Raw genomic sequence first — 19523 nt, 5'->3', positions numbered from 1 at the left:
CCGTTAATTGTTTGGCCCATTGCCAATAACACGGTAATTTAAATATTTAAATATTTCATGGCTGATGTGTAATTTCTTCTTTCTGTGTAAATTTATAGAAGACTGACACATCCTTGTTATCCACAGCAGACGAGCTTCTCATTACTCTTTGCCCTTTACTATAGAGTCTGTCCACTAATGGATCTAAAATGATCCTGCAGAATGTATCAGTGATAAACTCATCAAATGTACACTCTCTTTAATAAATGAAAATAGATAAAATTGACCACAAATATTTAATTTTTCACTGCAAATAAAAAGACGGACAGATATTAACTGGCTCAAAGTAGGTCTCGTTTCCTTTCTTGTCGCTGTAATCAAACGTCTGATGCCAGAACCGATCTCATAGATTCCAGTTATTCAGGGCATGAGTGTTTGTGTTGAAGTGGTCCTGGGTGAAAAAAAAAGATGCATGGACACCGGACCAGAGCACAAACTACACAACTTTGCATTAGTTGCTTACAGCACAGGCATCTGAAAAATGAGGTGGAATACTGGGCAATTCCCCATGTTCCTAATTTACCTAACCATTAACCTCTTCAGTGCCTTAGACCACTAGAGATTTTAAAGCATTGGAGGGAATTATAAAAGCAAAGATTCCTTCTGCCACAAACAGCGCCACCTCATTCCATGAATTGCACCTGGTATTGCAGCTTTGTCCCACTGAAGGGACTAGGACTGAACTGCAAAACCACATAAAATCTCTGGACAGGTGTTGCCCTGTTTTTGGAACAAATCAGACATTTTTTTCTAATCTTATACAACCATCAAAAATAACCTTTGTCCTCACACAGACCAAAAAATGTGAAATGAAACTATTTGAACATAGTGAGGAGTTCTGCTTCCCTTGTTCTATAACACCAGCCCAGTAAAAATGACTATAGGGATGAGGATAGCTAACATCTATTGGTGTCACATTATTCCCTTAGAGATGTGGCATGCATATTTGCCAACAGTCCTGATTTTACCAGGACCAAGCTGAGAGCAAAACAGTTGGAGTTATGGATACCTCATCCCTCCAAGTGGACAGTGGCTTGCCGCCATTTTGCGGTCATCTTTTAATGACTGGGATGGGGTTAAAATAACAACACTACATTACACTCACTTGTCCTAGACCATCACCTGTCTTTTCTCTGCCTCCGCCACAACACCCTGGTCCTCTAATCTTGGCTTTAGTTTTCCCAGCACTGAGGCCAGTAACGGTCCTTGCATGTTCATGAGGTGGGGTGAAGCATAAGGCACAATATTGAAATCAATGATGTGTGCCATCCCCCTAACCTCCATGTATAAGGCCAATCATTGACCTGAATGCTGGAAGGGAGCACTGGAAACAAGAAAGATAGGCGCAGAGTACTGAGGAGAGCCGGCAGCTGAGGTGGCGTAAGGACAGGTGAGGGCCTACGACAGATGAGCACAATGTATTTAATTATTTTTAGCCTGTTCCCTCCCTTTGGTTTATCATGGTTTGGGATTTGGAGAGACTTCAGAGTGTAATAAATATATTTTCATGGCAGTTGGAGCACTTTCGATTGAGACTGATTCTATACAAACCAAAGTGATTCTGAAAGCCAAATTTTATGAGATTTGCTCCTCATTTATAGTCGGTATACATGTGGTCCGTTGTTACTCACCAAACCTGATCATCTTTGATCCATGACATTAAGCCCCTGCATAGGATGGTTCACTGTACAGTACATAGAAATTTTTCCAAGTTGCTAGATTTCATCCAGGCATAAACACATTGCCCAAGTTATGATGCTATACTGGAATTTGACCATTCCCGGCATACATGTCTCTTATTTTTACTACCAGTTTTTCATTCATATCTATTACATATTTTTACAGGGCAAGAGAGCTCAGCAGTGTAATCCTCGCTGCATAAAGTAGCAGCAGATGAGTTGGAGCAGTATAGGAAGGCTTGCCGGCTTTGGGAGATTATGGCTGGGTTTAATCTTGTCGGAGCAGGGTTTTGGGGAGATTTTAATCAGAATTTCCACAGTAATAATCCTGTATAAACTCATCTGAAAAGCCTTCAATCCCTTGCAAACTTGTAATCAGGCTGCAAAGAATCTGATTAAAAGTTGCACTGTGGTTTTGTTTGCAGGAGGAAGGACCACATTATCCATGTCCTGCTTATCTTTATAACCTGGACAGGGTAACCAGAAAGGTCTGTCTAGAAGGGAAAAGAACTGGTCTGATGTAATGTGTTATCTATCGGTCAGTCCGTAATGCAGAAAAGATTTCTAGAAAAATAACTTTGTAACTTTGTATGCTAAAATAGTGACAATATATTCAACCCCTTAAACATATAGACCGCATATGGTCAACAGGTTTATTTACTTGAAAGCATTAATTTTTACATGTAAAACATGTTTACAATCTATTTTCATTAAAGAAGCACTATATATATATATTCATACACTGCTCAAAAAAATAAAGGGAACACTTAAACAACAGAGTATACCTCCAAGTAAATCAAACTTCTGGGAAATCAAACTATCCACTTAGGAAGCAACACTGTTTGACAATCAATTTCACATGATGATGTGCAAATGGAATAGACAACAGATGGAAATTATTGGCAATTATCAAGACACAATCAATAAAGGAGTGGTTCTGCAGGTGGGGACCACAGACCACATCTCAGTACCAATGCTTTCTGGCTGATGTTTTGGTCACTTTTGAATGTTGGTTGTGCTTTCACACTTGTGGTAGCATGAGACGGACTCTACAACCCACAGACATGATTAAGATCGCATAGATCGAAACACGTTGTCTATCCTCATGACTGCATCCACCTTTGTGCAAGGATTTTAATCACGCTATATTTATATGCACCAATAAAGAATTCCACGATTTTAAGAGCTGGAGTACACACCTTTTCCTCATAACCCACACAAGTAGCTCAGGTAGTGCAGCTCATCGAGGATGGCACATCATTGCGAGCTGTGGCAAGAAGGTTTGCTGTGTCTGTCAGCGTAGTGTCCAGAGGCTGGAGGCGCTACCAGGAGACAGGCCAGTACACCAAGAGACATGGAGGGGGCCATAGGAGGGCAACAACCCAGGAGCAGGACCGCTATCTCAGCCTTTGTGCAAGGAGGAACAGGAGGAGCACTGCCAGAGCCCTGCAAAATGACCACCAGCAGGCCACAAATGTGCATGTGTCTGCACAAACAGTTGGAAACTGACTCCATGAGGATGGTCTGAGTGCCCAACGTCCACAGATGGGGGTTGTACTCACAACCCAAACACCGTGCAGGTTGCTTGGCATTTGCCACAGAACACCAGGATTGGCAAATTCGCCACTGGCGCCCTGTGCTCTTCACAGATCAAAGCAGGTTCACACTGAGCACATGTGACAGACGTGACAGAGTCTGGAGATGCCATGGAGAGCGATCTGCTGCCTGCAACATCCTTGAGCATGACCGGTTTGGCAGTGAGTCAATAATAGTGTGGGGTGGCATTTTTTTGGAGGACCGCACAGCCCTCCATGTGCTCGCCAGAGGTAGCCTGACTGCCATTAGGTACAAAGATGTGATCCTTAGACCCCTTGTGAGACCATATGCCGTTGCGGTTGGCCCTGGGTTCCTCATAATGCAGGACAATGCCAGACCTCATGTGGCTGGAGTGTGTCAGCAGTTCCTGCAAGATGTAGGCATTTTAAGATATGGACTGGCCCGCCTGTTCCCCAGACCTGAATTCGATTGAACACATCTGGGACATCATGTCTCGCACTATCCACAAACTTTACTTTGCACCAGACTGTCCAGGAGTTGGTGGATGCTTTAGTCCAGGTCTGGGAGGAGATCCCTCAGGAGACCATCGGCCGCCTCATCAGGAGCATGCCCAGGACCATTGATTTTCCACTTTGATTTTGAGTATCATTCCAAATCCAGACCTCCATGGGATATTCATTTTGATTTACATTGATCATTTTTATGTTTTATTGTTCTCAACACATTCCACTATGTAATGGATAAAGATTTGCAACTGAAATATTTCATTCAGTGATATCTAGGATGTGGTATTTTAGTGTCCCCTTTATTTTTTGAGCAGTGTATATATATATATATATATATATATATATATATATATATATATATATATATATACACACTAGACAGTGGCCCGATTCTAACGCATCGGGTATTCTAGAATATGTATGTATGTATATAGCAGCCACATAGTATATAGAACACGCCTCGTATATAACACTGGCCATGTAATATATAGCACAGCCCACGCAGTATACAGGTCCTTCTCAAAAAATTAGCATATAGTGTTAAATTTCATTATTTACCATAATGTAATGATTACAATTAAACTTTCATATATTATAGATTCATTATCCACCAACTGAAATTTGTCAGGTCTTTTATTGTTTTAATACTGATGATTTTGGCCTACAACTCCTGATAACCCAAAAAACCTGTCTCAATAAATTAGCATATCAAGAAAAGGTTCTCTAAATGACCTATTACCCTAATCTTCTGAATCAACTAATTAACTCTAAACACATGCAAAAGATACCTGAGGCTTTTAAAAACTCCCTGCCTGGTTCATTACTCAAAACCCCCATCATGGGTAAGACTAGCGACCTGACAGATGTCAAGAAGGCCATCATTGACACCCTCAAGCAAGAGGGTAAGACCCAAAAAGAAATTTCTCAACAAATAGGCTGTTCCCAGAGTGCTGTATCAAGGCACCTCAATGGTAAGTCTGTTGGAAGGAAACAATGTGGCAGAAAACGCTGTACAACGAGAAGAGGTGACCGGACCCTGAGGAAGATTGTGGAGAAGGACCGATTCCAGACTTTGGGAACCTGAGGAAGCAGTGGACTGAGTCTGGTGTGGAAAGGCGTGTGCAGGAAATGGGGTACAGGTGCCGCATTCCCCAGGTAAAGCCACTTTTGAACCATAAACAGCGGCAGAAGCGCCTGACCTGGGCTACAGAGAAGCAGCACTGGACTGTTGCTAAGTGGTCCCAAGTACTTTTTTCTGATGAAAGCAAATTTTGCATGTCATTCGGAAATCAAGGTGCCAGAGTCTGGAGGAAGACTGGGGAGAAGGAAATGCCAAAATGCCTGAAGTCCAGTGTCAAGTACCCACAGTCAGTGATGGTGTGGGGTGCCATGTCAGCTGCTGGTGTTGGTCCACTGTGTTTCATCAAGGGCAGGGTCAATGCAGCTAGCTATCAGGAGATTTTGGAGCACTTCATGCTTCCATCGGCTGAAATGCTTTATGGAGATGAAGATTTCATTTTTCAGCACGACCTGGCACCTGCTCACAGTGCCAAAACCACTGGTAAATGGTTTACTGACCATGGTATTACTGTGCTCAATTGGCCTGCCAACTCTCCTGACCTGAACCCCATAGAGAATCTGTGGGATATTGTGAAGAGAAAGTTGAGAGACGCAAGACCCAACACTCTGGATGAGCTTAAGGCCGCTATTGAAGCATCCTGGGCCTCCATAACATCTCAGCAGTGTCACAGGCTGATTGCCTCCATGCCACGCCGCATTGAAGCAGTCATTTCTGCCAAAGGATTCCCGACAAAGTATTGAGTGCATAACTGAACATTATTATTTGATGTTTTTTTTGTTTGTTATTAAAAAACACTTTTATTTGATTGGACGGGTGAAATATGCTAATTTATTGAGACAGGTTTTTTGGGTTATCAGGAGTTGTAGGCCAAAATCATCAGTATTAAAACAATAAAAGACCTGACAAATTTCAGTTGGTGGATAATGAATCTATAATATATGAAAGTTTAATTGTAATCATTACATTATGGTAAATAATGAAATTTAACACTATATGCTAATTTTTTGAGAAGGACCTGTATAACACAGCCCACATAATATATAACACAGCCCACGCAGTATATAGCAGCCACGCAGTATATAACACAGCCCACGTACTATATAAAACAGCCCACGCAGTATATAGCAGCCACGCAGTATATAACAAAGGCGACGTAGTATATAACACAGGCCACGCAGTATATAACACTGGCCACATAATATATAGCACAGCCCAAACAGTACATAACACTGGCCATGTAATATATAGCACAGCCCACACAGTATATAACACTGGCCACGTAATATATAGCACAGCCCACGCAGTATATAATAATGGCCACGTAGTATATAGCAGCCACGCGGTATATAACACAGCCCACGTAGTATACAGCAGTGTGGGCACCATATCCCTGTTTTAAAAAATAATTAAAATAAAAAAATAGTTCTATACTCACCCGCGGGATCCAGCGAAGCTCTAGCGATGCGCGCGCAGCTGCCGCCATCTTCCGTTCCCAGGAGGCATTGCGATATTACCTACATGACTTAGCGGTCTCGCGAGACTGCTAAGTCTTCTGGGTAATGTCGCAATGCATCTCTGGGAATGGAAGATGGCGGCAGCCACGCGCGCCTGGGTGGACTACGGAGGGTGAGAATAGCAGTTTTGGTTTTTTTTTATCATTTTTAACATTACATCTTTTTACTATTGATGCTGCATAGGCAGCATCAATAGTAAAAAGTTGGGGACACACAGGGTTAATAGCAGTGATAACGGAGTGCGTTACCCGTGACATAACGCGGTCTGTTACCGCTGGCATTAACCCTGTGTGAGCGGTGACCGGAGGGGAGCATGGAGCGGGCACCGGGCACTGACTGCAGGGGAGTAGGGAGGGACTAATCGGACTGTGCCCGTCACTGATAGGTCGTGGCAGCCATGACAGGCAGCTAGCGAGACCAATCAGCGACGTGGGATTTCCGTTATGAAAGTTGCGGACAGAAAGACGGAAGTACCCGTCTATGTACCCGTGTATGTATATAGCAGCGACATAGTATGTAGCACAGGCAATGTAGTATATAGCAGACAAATACTACGCGGCCTGTGCTATATACTATGTGGCTGCTATATAAATACATACATATTGTACAATACCCGATGCGTTAATACAGGCCACGCAGTATATAACTGTGGCCACGCAGTATATAACACAGCCCACGCAGTATATAACACAGCCCACGTACTATATAACACAGCCCACGCAGTATATAGCAGCCACGCAGTATATAACACAGGCCAAACAGTATATAACACTGGCCACGTAATATATAGCACAACCCAAACAGTATATAACACAGCCCACATAATACATAGCACAGCCCACGCAGTATATAACACTGGTCATGTAGTATATAGGAGCCACGCGGTATATAACACAGCCCACGTAGTATACAGCAGTGTGGGCACCATATCCCTGTTAAAAAAAATATTTAAAATAAAAAATAGTTATATACTCACCCGCCGGGATCCAGCGAAGTTGTGCCGAGACGTGTGCGGCTGCCGTCATCTTCCATTCCGTTGATTTGACAGTTGTAGCATTTTGATAAGTACGGGTTGTATGGGACTATCCATGAGTTATTTATAATTTTTTTGTTGCAAGCAATGTTATCAATGTGTTGTCGCCGGTTTTCCATGCATGGACTTTTTGGATTTGCTACCCCGCAGGGCCATGAACCATATGAAAGACTAGACTATTATACAGTTCAGGATACTTTTCTTGGTTAGGAATTTCAGCCCACACTATATTGTCGATTTCTTCCTCCGTACGAATCTTGGAATCCGTGTCTAAGATAATTAGTATATGCGCATGTGCGAGACCTCGTTTCTGAAACTCTATGATGTGTACCATTGCTACGACTGTTCCAAAAAGCCCATTTTTGATGTCTTTCAAAAGGCTGATGAGTTTCAGTCGAAATACGCGTGCGACTAAGTCCGGCCTGTGTTCAACTTTTTGCCAGGGTTCTAGATTTTCGGTAATTTCCGGCCATTTAGGATTACAGGTCGATGTCACAAAAATGTCAGGTCTTCCAAACTTTGTTACTATTGCCATTGCATCTTGATAACGCTGTTGCATGTTGCAGGGGCTACCTTCAAACGACGACGGGAGGATTACTGTTTTTCCAATTGGAATTCCCTTTTCAATTGATTGTTTTTGCAAATGTTCTTGAAGAACGCAGTAGTCTTCAACTTTAAGTTGTTTTTGGTTCATTCTTATGAAATTTAGACGATTAGCTTCAATTTTAACATATGCTTCAACTAAGTACTGTTGTGTCAGTTTCCCACCGTTTAAAATAGGATTGAAGTAATTTCGGACAGACAGACGAAAACTATAGTATTGCAGCTGTTTAATTCTTCTTGAAGTTCCTTGTTGGTTTAGGTTTTCATGCCACCCTTGTTCACCTCTTGGAAAGAATAGTTGATACAGAAGAGCATCAAGGTTGCTGTGCAAAATGCTAATTCGTTTTGTTAGGAACCAAAGGGTTGCTTTGGTCTGGCTTAAGATGGACTAATATATCCCTTTGAAAAAGAGGTTCTCCATCATCGTTTTGAAAAACAACTGCGACCTCACTTACACGTGGTTTGTTGTAAAGTCGAGGATTCTGTTTACGTTTTTGTTTAATGGCCATGACAATAGAAGGCATTTCAGTACCATTTTGTATAGTCCTCTGTTCCTCCTCAGCTTGAACGTCTTTTAGCATGCGATATGCGGCAGCAAATGGGCTTATTTTTTGTAAATGTACAGCAATTTGGTTCATCAGTTCAGCATCACAGTTTTCATTTTCTTTTAGGTTCATCCTTTGTTCTGTAGCCTCATTTGTATCAATGATGTATAATTGTGCAAATTCTGGTGGTTGTCCTACTACTGGGTGAAGTGTTCCAGTGTGGTGGTAGATCTGGCCGTGAATTTTAAAACAATACGGTCCGAATCCAGGGGGCGGTGCAATGTTGGCACCGAATGAAGCAAACGCATGAGAACTGTTGATGCTTCTGATATTTTCCATGAAATTTCTACTGTGTTGATGCATTCCTTTCATTAACTGCTCAAACAGATCTGAGTAGTGAGGTCTCGGTAGCATAACTTTTCCTTTTTGGCAGCATTGAGTAAACTGATTGTCAGATGGTTTTTCATCAATGAAATTCAGAGAGTCATTAGAGCAAACTGCATTCATATTCCCACAGTAGTGTTCATGAATTGTACTTTCATTGTCTGTTACGTAATGTGAAAGTTGTTGAATATTGTCCTGGTCGTGCCTTAGTTGGTAGAGCATTTGTTTTTTATGAATTTGGCAATCATGTTGTTCCTGTCGTACAACAGTTTGTTGTGGTGTCTGTGAGATTCCACATCCTGGGCTTGTCTAGCAGCAGTTTATTGTGGTGTCTCCTGTTGGCGACGTTGTCTGTGAGATTCCACATCCTGGGCTTGTCTGGCGGCAGTTTGTTGTGGTGTCTACTGTTCCCGATGTTGTCGTTTTCTTGCTGCTTCTGCTGCTTTTCTGTCATCCTCATTGGTGTATTTTCGTTTACGACCCATTCTAAGATAGAAACACAGGGAGATGCCGCCCATACAGGGAGATGCAGGCACACACCCTACACAATGGTGGCACTTGACAGCAGTGGAGGACAATGATGATTCCAGAATTCGCGGCAGACTGTGCCCATCGCTGATTGGTCGAGGCCGGCTGGCCTCGACCAATCAGTGAGGTGGGATTTCCGAGACAGACAGACAATTAGACCCTTAGACAACACAATGGCGGCACTTGACAGCAGTGGAGGACAATGCCCGTCGCTGATTGGTGGCCTCGACCATTCAGAGACGCGGAATTTCCAGGACAGACAGACAATTAAACCCTTAGACAATTATATATATACTAGATTGTGGCCCGATTCTAACGCATCGGGTATTCTAGAATATGCATGTCCCCGTAGTATATGGACAATGATGATTCCAGAATTCGCAGCAGACTGTGCCCGTCGCTGATTGGTCGAGGCAACCTTTATGACATCATCGTCGCCATGGCAACCATTATGACATCTAGGTCGATACTGTGCCCGTCGCTGATTGGTCGAGGCCCAGGCGGCCATGGCAACCATTATGACATCTAAGTCGATACTGTGCCCGTCGCTGATTGGTTGAGGCGAATTCGCGGCAGACTGTGCCCATCGCTGATTGGTCGAGGCAACCTTTATGACATCATCGTCGCCATGCTGTGCCCGTCGCTGATTGGTCGAGGCCCGGCGGCCTCGACCATTCAGAGCTGCGGGATTTCCAGGACAGACAGACAGACAGGCAGACAGACAGACAGAAAAACCCTTAGACAATTATATATATAGACTAGATTGTGGCCCGATTCTAACGCATCGACCAATCAGAGACGCGGGATTTCCATTATGACATCTACGTCGATACTGTGGCCTGGTGGCCTCGACCAATCAGCGACGCGGGATTTCCAGGACAGACAGACAGACAGAAAAACCCTTAGACAATTATATATATAGATATATATGTGTAAGAGTATATATATATATATATATATATATATATATATATATATATAATAATTATTATTATTATTATTAGTAATAATAATAATAAATTTGGGTATTTATGCATGTAATTTGGTGTCAGTGTATTAACCCATTTCTGACCTCGGACGGGATAGTATGTCCGAGGTCAGAACCCCCGCTTTGATGCGGGCTCTGGCGATGAGCCCGCATCAAAGCCGGGACATGTCAGCTGTTTTGAACAGCTGATATAGGCCCGCAATAGCGGCGGGTGAAATCGCGATTCACCCGCCGCTATCAACTAGTTAAATGCCGCTGTCAAACGCTGACAGCGGCATTTAACAGGCGCTTCCGGCCGGGCGGCCGGAAATGAGCGCATCACCGACCCCGTCACATGATCGGGGGTCAGCGATGCTTCTGCATTGTCCTTGAGACCTCTATGGTTACTGATCCCGGATAGCTGTGAGCGCCATCCTGTGGTCGAGGCTCATAGCACACCTGCATTTCTGCTGCATAGCAACGATCTGATGATCGCTGCTATGTAGCAGAGGTGATCGAGTTGTGCCAGCTTCTAGCCTCCCATGGAGGCTATTGAAGCATGGCAAAAGTAAAAAAAAAAAAAGTTAAAAAAAATGTGAAATAATATAAAAGTTTAAATCACCCCCCTTTCACCCCATTCAAAATAAATCAATTAAAAAAAAATCAAACCTACACATATTTGGTATCGCCGCATTCAGAATCGCCCGATCTATCAATAAAAAAAGCATTAACCTGATCGCAAAACAGCGTAGCAAGAAAAAAAATTAGAAACGCCAGAATTACGTTTTTTCGGTCGCCGCAACATTGCACTAAAATGCAATAACGGGCAATCAAAAGAACGTATCTGCACCGAAATGGTACCATTAAAAACGCCTGCTCGGCACACAAAAAATAAGCCTACAACCGACCCCAGATCATGAAAAATGGAGACGCTACGGGTACCGGAAAATGGTGCAATTTTTTTTTTTTTAGCAAAGTTTGGAACTTTTTTCACCACTTAGATAAAAAATAACCTAGTCATGTTAGGTGTCTATGGACTCATAATGACCTGGAGAATCATAATGGCAGGTCAGTTTTAGCATTTAGTGAACCTAGCAAAAAAGCCACATAAAAAACAAGTGTGGGATTGCGCTTTTTTTTCAATTTCACCGCACTTGGAATTTTTTTCCCGTTTTCTAGTACATGACATGCTAAAACTAATGATGTCGTTCAAAAGTATAACTTGTTTCGCAAAAAATAAGCCCTCACATGGCCATATTGATGGAAAAATAAAAAAGTTATGGCTCTGGGAAGGAGGGGAGCGAAAAACGAACACGGAAAAACGGAAAATCCCAAGGTCATGAAGGGGTTAATATACTCACCTACCGCTCTGCATGCAGACTCCTTCTGAGCTCTGCTAGACCCGGAAGTGGCTTTTACAATGTAAGAGACTTCCAGTTCACATATAGCGCATAGAGTGAATGGGCGAGTCTGAAGAGCGGTGACGTCACTGAGAAGAGTAGCAGAAATACACTGGCCACTGACACTGTACACCAGAGACACCACTATTATATTACCACTAATTATGTTAACCACACCACTAATATATTAATACACTCATACTACATTACAGTACATGAATATTAAAATTTGAGAGTCCTCAGTGGTTGATACCTTTTAATGGCTAACTGAAAAGATGGTAACAAATTGCAAGCTTTCGAGACTACTCAGGTCTCTTCATCAGACATAGAATAACACAAAATCTGAAAATCTGAAGAGTCACATATTTATACACAAGGGGGCACAGGGATAATGCAATAGATAAGACAAGTGAAGTGAAGCAGAACTATCAGTATGGGAGAGGGAGAAACAGTTGTGGCCATAAATATTGTAACAGTTCATAGATAAGGAGTGTGAAAGTTTTATTGTCCTGTGATTGAAGTCTGATCCTTTGTTGTGATGCCCCCCAAATGGTCTGAAGAGCACATTCCTTAGTTTATGTAGAAATTCTCATATCCATGAGACACATTCATTCCTGCACTGTGTATGTCAAAGGTTGTCATAAGCTTATACTCCCACATTTTTCTATCTTTCTGACATTTGAAGTTACCTTTTGATACAAGTAATGTAACATAGTAACATAGTTATTAAGGTTGAAGGAAGACTTTAAGTCCATCTAGTTCAACCCATAGCCTAAACTAACATGCCCTAACATGTTGATCAAGAGGAAGGCAAAAAAAACCCATGTGGCAAAGAGTAAGCTCCACCATGGGAAAAAAAATTCCTTTCCGACTCCACATACGGCAATCAGACTAGTTCCCTGGATCAACACCCTAACTAGGAATCTAATATATATATATACCCTGTAACATTATACTTTTCAAGAAAAGCATCCAGTCCCCTCTTAAATTTTAGTAATGAATCACTCATTACATCATACTGCAGAGAGTTCCATAGTCTCACTGCTCTTACAGTAAAGAATCCGCGTCTGTTATTATGCTTAAACCTTCTTTCCTCCAGATGTAGACCCTTGTCCCTGTCTCAGGTCTATGATTAAAAAGATCATCAGAAAGGTCTTAGTACTGTCCCCTCATATATTTATACATTAACATAAGATCACCCCTTAGCCTTCGTTTTTCCAAACTAAATAGCCCCAAGTGTAATAACCTATCTTGGTATTGCAGACCTCCCAGTCCTCTAATAACCTTGGTCGCTCTTCTCTGCACCCGCTCCAGTTCAGCTATGTCTTTCTTATACACCGGAGACCAGAACTGTACACAGTATTCTAAGTGTGGTCGAACTAGTGACTTGTATAGAGGTAAAATTATGTTCTCCTCATGAGCATCTATGCCTCTTTTATTACATCCCATTATTTTATTTGCCTTTGTAGCAGCTGCCTGACACTGGCCACTGAATATGAGTTTGTCATCCACCCATACACCCAGGTCTTTTTCATTGACGGTTTTGCCCAGAGTTTTAGAATTAAGCACATAGTTATACATCTTATTACTTCTATATGTAATATCCATGTTGCTGTTATCAGGGATACAAAATTATTTGGTCACAGGTAAATCTATTTTTTTTTTTTTTTTATAGTGTGGCGATGAGAATTGATCTTTGTTCTAAGTTTTTGCCCTGTCTCCCCCACATACAGACCCTCAGCTGGATGTTTGGTACATATAATTAAGTGCACTACATTAGATGTGATGCAGCTGAAAGTACCTGGGGTCCAGGTGTCAGTTGGGGATCTTTATCTCATAGGATCATAGAATGTTAAAATTGGAAAGGACCTCAAGCATCGTCGTGTCCAAATCCCTGCTTACTGCAGCATTCACTAAACCATCTCAGACAGAATGTCTGTTCAGCCTCTGTTTGAAGACTTCTCTTGTTCATGGTCATTATGAATTGACAGGTTTTACATTTTTTTCGGTTGCAGGGTAAGGTTCCTGTGGCTATTGGAGAGGACAGGGAGCTTCTGACAATGATGCTTCTTAGATTTGGAGGCTGCCTAAAACAAAGTAGTGGGGGATCTGGAAATATAGATTGTAATCGGGCATCTTTTTGTAAGGCTAGGTTCACATTGCGTTAGGGCAATCCATTTAGCGCTAGCGGATTGCGCTAACGCAATGTTTATTTAGGGGCCGCGTTCAGGGGTCGCGTTAACGTCCCCGCTCTCGCAGATCCCCGATCTGCGAGAGCGGGGAACGGACCTCGGGCGCGCCGCGGACGCTGCAAGCAGCGTCCGAGGCGCGTCACAGGAGAACGGCACATCACTAGCGCGAGCCGAAAAAGGCACGCGCTAGTGATGCGCTGCTGGCGAAATTTACATTGCTGTCAATGGGTGCGCTAACGGACCCGTTGCACGGCGTTAATTGCGACATTTTCGCCGTGCAACGCTGTCCGTTAGCGCTATCCCATTAACGCAATGGGAACCTAGCCTAATACAGGCTGTAATTTCCGTGCAGCTCCCCTTAGCATCTCCAGATTTAGGTTGTAGGTGGCTACTAGAGGCACACAATTGCTTTCTTGTATAGTTTTGTAATGTAGAAGATGATTCCTTGATATTCTGGTATCTCTTACATAAAATGCACACCTACACACATCTAATTAAAACGTGTGTATTTCTTTAAAATCTTTGGACTGTTTGGCTTCTGCAGTACAATAAGTGAAGAAGGTTCACCTATCTGAGACATTTGTGACAAATAAATAAGATTTGGTGTAAACAACTGATAAATGAGGGTCCTATGACTCACATCTCGAGAATGGGGTCCCTACTCTTCGCATACTTTCATTGAATGGAGAGGTGGCCTTGCATGCACAGCTCTCTCTATTCATTGAGTATATCAAAGCATTATATCAGCAAATAATCGCATTATGAAGTAGCACAGTCAAACCAAAACATTATTTTCTATAAAAGTCATTTTATTTTGTACAAATATAAAAAAAACACATATATAGTATTGCAGATAGTATAACAGCTCTAACAAAAAATGTAACATAAGATATAAAACACACAATAAGCACCATAAAAAAAGAAGAAAGTAATAGCAGAATTGTTTTTCTCTTCTATCCCCTGCCAAAGAAATAATAAAAGTTAATAATAATAATTTTGCTTCTATAACGCCTTCATATTCCACAGCACTTTACATTTTATAGGAGACTTGTACAGACAGTAAAAGACATTACAGCATAACAATAATCACATAAATCAACAGATACCAAGAGGAATGAGGGCCCTGCTCACAGGCTTACAATATATGAGTAAATAGGGGAGACAATAAAGGTGGATGGTTACAATTGCTTTCATTGTTCCGACCAGCAATTATGTAAGAAATCGTGTATTCTTGTAATGCTACATGATCCAGTTATTATTATTATCATTATACATTTTTTATAGCACCATTTATTCCATGGCGCTTTACATGTGAAAAAGGGGGCAAATATAGACAAGTACAATAAACATGAGCCAAAAAATAAGGCACTAACAGGTACATACGGAGGGAGGAGCCTGCCCGCGAGGGCTCACAGTGTGCAGGGGATGGGTGAGGATACACTAGGAGAGGGTAGAGCTGGTTGTGTGGCGGTTCAGTAGGTTGAGGATCACTGCAGGCTGTGGGCTTGTCAGAAGAGGTGAGTCTTCAGGTTCTTTTTGAAGGTTTCTATGTTATGCGAGAATCTGATGTGTTCGGGTAGAAAGTTTCAGAGTATAGTGGAAGCACAGGAGAAGTCTTGGATGCAGTTGTGGGAAGAAGAGTTGAGGGGAGTAGAGAAGGAGATCTTGTGATGATCGAAGGTTGCGTGTAGGTAAGTACCGGAAGACCATGTCACAGATGTATGGAGGAGACTGGTTGTGGATGGCTTTGTATGTCATAGTAAGGGCTTTGAACTGGAGTCTCTGGACGATAGGCAGCCAGTGAAGGGCTTGGCATAGGGGAGAGGCTGGGGATTAGCGGGGAGACAGGTAGATTAGTTGGGCAGCAAAGTGCAGGATAGATTGGAGAGGTGCCAGAGTGCTAGAGGGGAGGCCAGAGAGTAGGTGGTTGCAGTTGTCAAGGCGGGAGATGATAAGGGCGTATACTAGTGTTTTTGTGGTTTCATGGTCAAGGAATGCGTGGATCCGGGAAATATTTTTGAGTTTGAGATGGCAGGAGGAGGCAAAGGCTTGGATATGTGGCTTGAAAGAGAGGGCAGAGTCAAGGATCACCCCGAGGCACCGAGCATGCGGGACTGGGGAAAGTGAGCAGCCATTGACATTGATGGATAGGTCTGGTGGAGCGGTAGAGTGAGATGGAGGAAAGATGATGAATTCTGTTTTGTCCAGAATTTGTAAAAGTAGAGACACAGAGGGCTAATAAATGAATAAAGCGTGTGAGAACATGACATGAGGAACCTGGTTATGAAAAAAATTTTGAATGGGCAACGCAGGAATAGTTAAATAAATGTGTTGAGGCAGTAGGCCAGTCTGAAGAAATGTGTTTTTAGGGTACGCTTAAAACTGTGGGTATTGGGGACTAATCGAATTATCTTGGGTAGTGCATTCCAAAGAATTGGAGCAGCACATGGAAAGTCTTGGAGATGGAAGTGGGAGGTTATGATTATTGAGGATGTTAATCTTAGGTCATTTGCATATTGGAGGACACGGGTAGGGTGGTAGACTGAGACGAGGGAGATGTAGGGTGGTGCTGAGCCATGGAGTACTTTGTGGGTAAGGGCAATAAGTTTATATTGAACTCTGGAGTGGATGGTTAACCAGTGCAATGACTAGCACAAGGTAGAAGCAACGGTGTAATGGTTGGTGAGGAATATGAGCCTGGCTGCAGCATTCAAGACAGATTGGAGAGGGGAGAGTTTGGTAAGAGGGAGACCGATTAGTAGATAGTTACAATAGTCCAGACGAGAATGAATAAGAGCAACAGTAAGTTTTTGCAGAGTCGAAAGTAAGAAAAGGTCGAATTGTAGAAATGTTTTTTAGGTGCAAATAAAAGCGAGCCAGTGATCAGATGTGGGGAGTGAATGAAAGCTCTGAATCAAGCACGGCCCCAAGGCAGCAGGCGTGTTGCTAGAGAGTATTGGTAGAACCACACACACTGAAATGTCAATGTCGGGCATAGGTAGGTTAGTAGAGGGAGGAAACACAAGTTCAGTTTTGGACAGGTTTAGTTTCAGATGGAGGACATGATGTTGGAGACAGCAGTAGAGTTGAGCGACTTTCATTTTTTTAAGATCGAGTCGGGTTTTGTGAAACCCGATTTTGTCCAGAGTCAAGTCGAGTGCAGTCGGCCGATTATCGCTAAAAGTCGGGGATCGACCGAAACACGAAACCCAATGCAAGTCAATGGGGAAGCATAGTCGGCAGTGAGTGGAGGCCAGGAAAACACCTACAGTGCCCATTTTAATGCCAAAAACATCCATTCTTGTTTCTGAAGCTTGTCAATCTTAATTAACTTTATAATAATAGTTGGGCATAGGGAATTGGGGGTCATTTGGCAAAAGTTGTGGGGGGAGTAGGGCCGGCTCAAGTTTTTCGTGGGCCCAGGAAATGCGGACTACGTCACGGCGGTGTTGCAGGGAAAGGTAAGTATTTCAACGTTGCAAGTGCTGTGATCCTGAGCAAGCAGGGGGGGCCCACTCGTTCGCATTGGCACTGGCACAGGGCCCCTCAAAGTACAGCGGTGTGTTTGCATGGCGGGGGCGCCTCCCACCAGCAGCGACACTTTTGCGTACTCTGAGGGGCCCTGTGCCAGTGACGTCGCCAACGAGTATGCCCCCCCACCTGATGAAGGAACCTGCACTTTCATCTGCACCTTCCTCTCTGTCCCTGTGTAAGGTGGTATAACATGCGGGAAGGGGAACCTTACTTTCAGCAGGGTCAGATTCTGGCTGTGTAGAGTATAAGGGGAATGTAGTGGTCTAGGTCAATGTACCAGCAGACTCATCTAGCAGTGGCTGGGCAATGGGCAGGATGAGGAGGAAACAGATATAGGGCCAAAGAATAAAGTAGGCTAAATGCAGTTCAAAATTGGTAACAGGACTAAACAGGCGGCATTGCTTTGTTCAGTGGAGTAGCAAACCCAAGAGCAGCAGACACTGTTTCAAGGGCATAACCACACTAGTAGGCCAAATGCAGTTTAATATCTGATAGTATAGGGCGAAAGCCAGAATGTGGAAGCTCAGCTTTGTTCAGTTGAGGACAACACCAGGCAGGGGCAGACAGACACCTTTAGTAGGCCGGAACAGCCAATTGCATTTTTAAAAATGGTAATTTGGAACTGAAGGTTGAAGCTCAGCTTTATTCAGTTGAGGACAACACCAGGCAGGGGCAGACAGACACCTTTAGTAGGCCGGAACAGCCAATTGCATTTTTAAAAATGGTAATTTGGAACTGAAGGTTGAAGCTCAGCTTTATTCAGTTGAGGACAACACCAGGCAGGGGCAGACATTCACCTTTAGTAGGCCGGAACAGCCAATTGCATTTTTAAAAATGGTAATTTGGAACAGAAGGTTGAAGCTCAGCTTTATTCAGTTGAGGACAACACCAGGCAGGGGCAGACAGACACCTTTAGTAGGCCGGAACAGCCAATTTTTTAAAAAAACAGCAGTTAGTAAGAGGCAGAAGGTAGAAGCTCAGCTTTATTCAGTTGAGGACAACACCAGGCAGGGGCAGACAGACACCTTTAGTAGGCCGGAACAGCCAATTGCATTTTTAAAAATGGTAATTTGGAACAGAAGGTTGAAGCTCAGCTTTATTCAGTTGAGGACAACACCAGGCAGGGGCAGACAGACACCTTTAGTAGGCCGGAACAGCCAATTTTTTAAAAAAACAGCAGTTAGTAAGAGGCAGAAGGTAGAAGCTCAGCTTTATTCAGTTGAGGACAACACCAGGCAGGGGCAGACAGACACCTTTAGTAGGCCGGAACAGCCAATGGCATTTTTAGAAATGGTAATTTGGAACAGAAGGTAGAAGCTCAGCTTTATTCAGTTGAGGACAACACCAGGCAGGGGCAGACATTCACCTTTAGTAGGCCGGAACAGCCAATTGCATTTTTAAAAATGGTAATTTGGAACAGAAGGTAGAAGCTCAGCTTTATTCAGTTGAGGACAACACCAGGCAGGGGCAGACATTCACCTTTAGTAGGCCGGAACAGCCAATTGCATTTTTAAAAATGGTAATTTGGAACAGAAGGTAGAAGCTCAGCTTTATTCAGTTGAGGACAACACCAGGCAGGGGCAGACAGACACCTTTAGTAGGCCGGAACAGCCAATTGCATTTTTAAAAATGGTAATTTGGAACAGAAGGTAGAAGCTCAGCTTTATTCAGTTGAGGACAACACCAGGCAGGGGCAGACAGACACCTTTAGTAGGCCGGAACAGCCAATTGCATTTTTAAAAATGGTAATTTGGAACAGAAGGTAGAAGCTCAGCTTTATTCAGTTGAGGACAACACCAGGCAGGGGCAGACAGACACCTTTAGTAGGCCGGAACAGCCAATTTTTTAAAAAAACAGCAGTTAGTAAGAGGCAGAAGGTAGAAGCTCAGCTTTATTCAGTTGAGGACAACACCAGGCAGGGGCAGACAGACACCTTTAGTAGGCCGGAACAGCCAATGGCA

The 19523-nt window shown here is 43.1% G+C and overlaps 1 protein-coding gene across 1 annotated transcript in view; it reads right to left on the bottom strand.

Annotated features, from left to right (window-relative positions):
* Positions 1 to 296: 296 nt before the first annotated feature.
* The window catches only part of LOC143818485 (baculoviral IAP repeat-containing protein 5.1-like), a 230316-nt gene continuing 211089 nt past the window's right edge, over positions 297 to 19523 (bottom strand). Inside the window, exon 4 of the mRNA XM_077299781.1 lies at positions 297 to 430. Within this exon, the coding sequence (XP_077155896.1) occupies positions 383 to 430 (48 nt within the window). The 3' untranslated portion in view covers positions 297 to 382. The remainder of the gene's footprint in view (positions 431 to 19523) is intronic.

The sequence above is a fragment of the Ranitomeya variabilis genome, chromosome 3 (assembly GCF_051348905.1).
Source record: "Ranitomeya variabilis isolate aRanVar5 chromosome 3, aRanVar5.hap1, whole genome shotgun sequence".
Classification (NCBI taxonomy): Eukaryota; Metazoa; Chordata; class Amphibia; order Anura; family Dendrobatidae; genus Ranitomeya; species Ranitomeya variabilis.
This window is presented reverse-complemented; position numbering and strand designations above follow the sequence as displayed.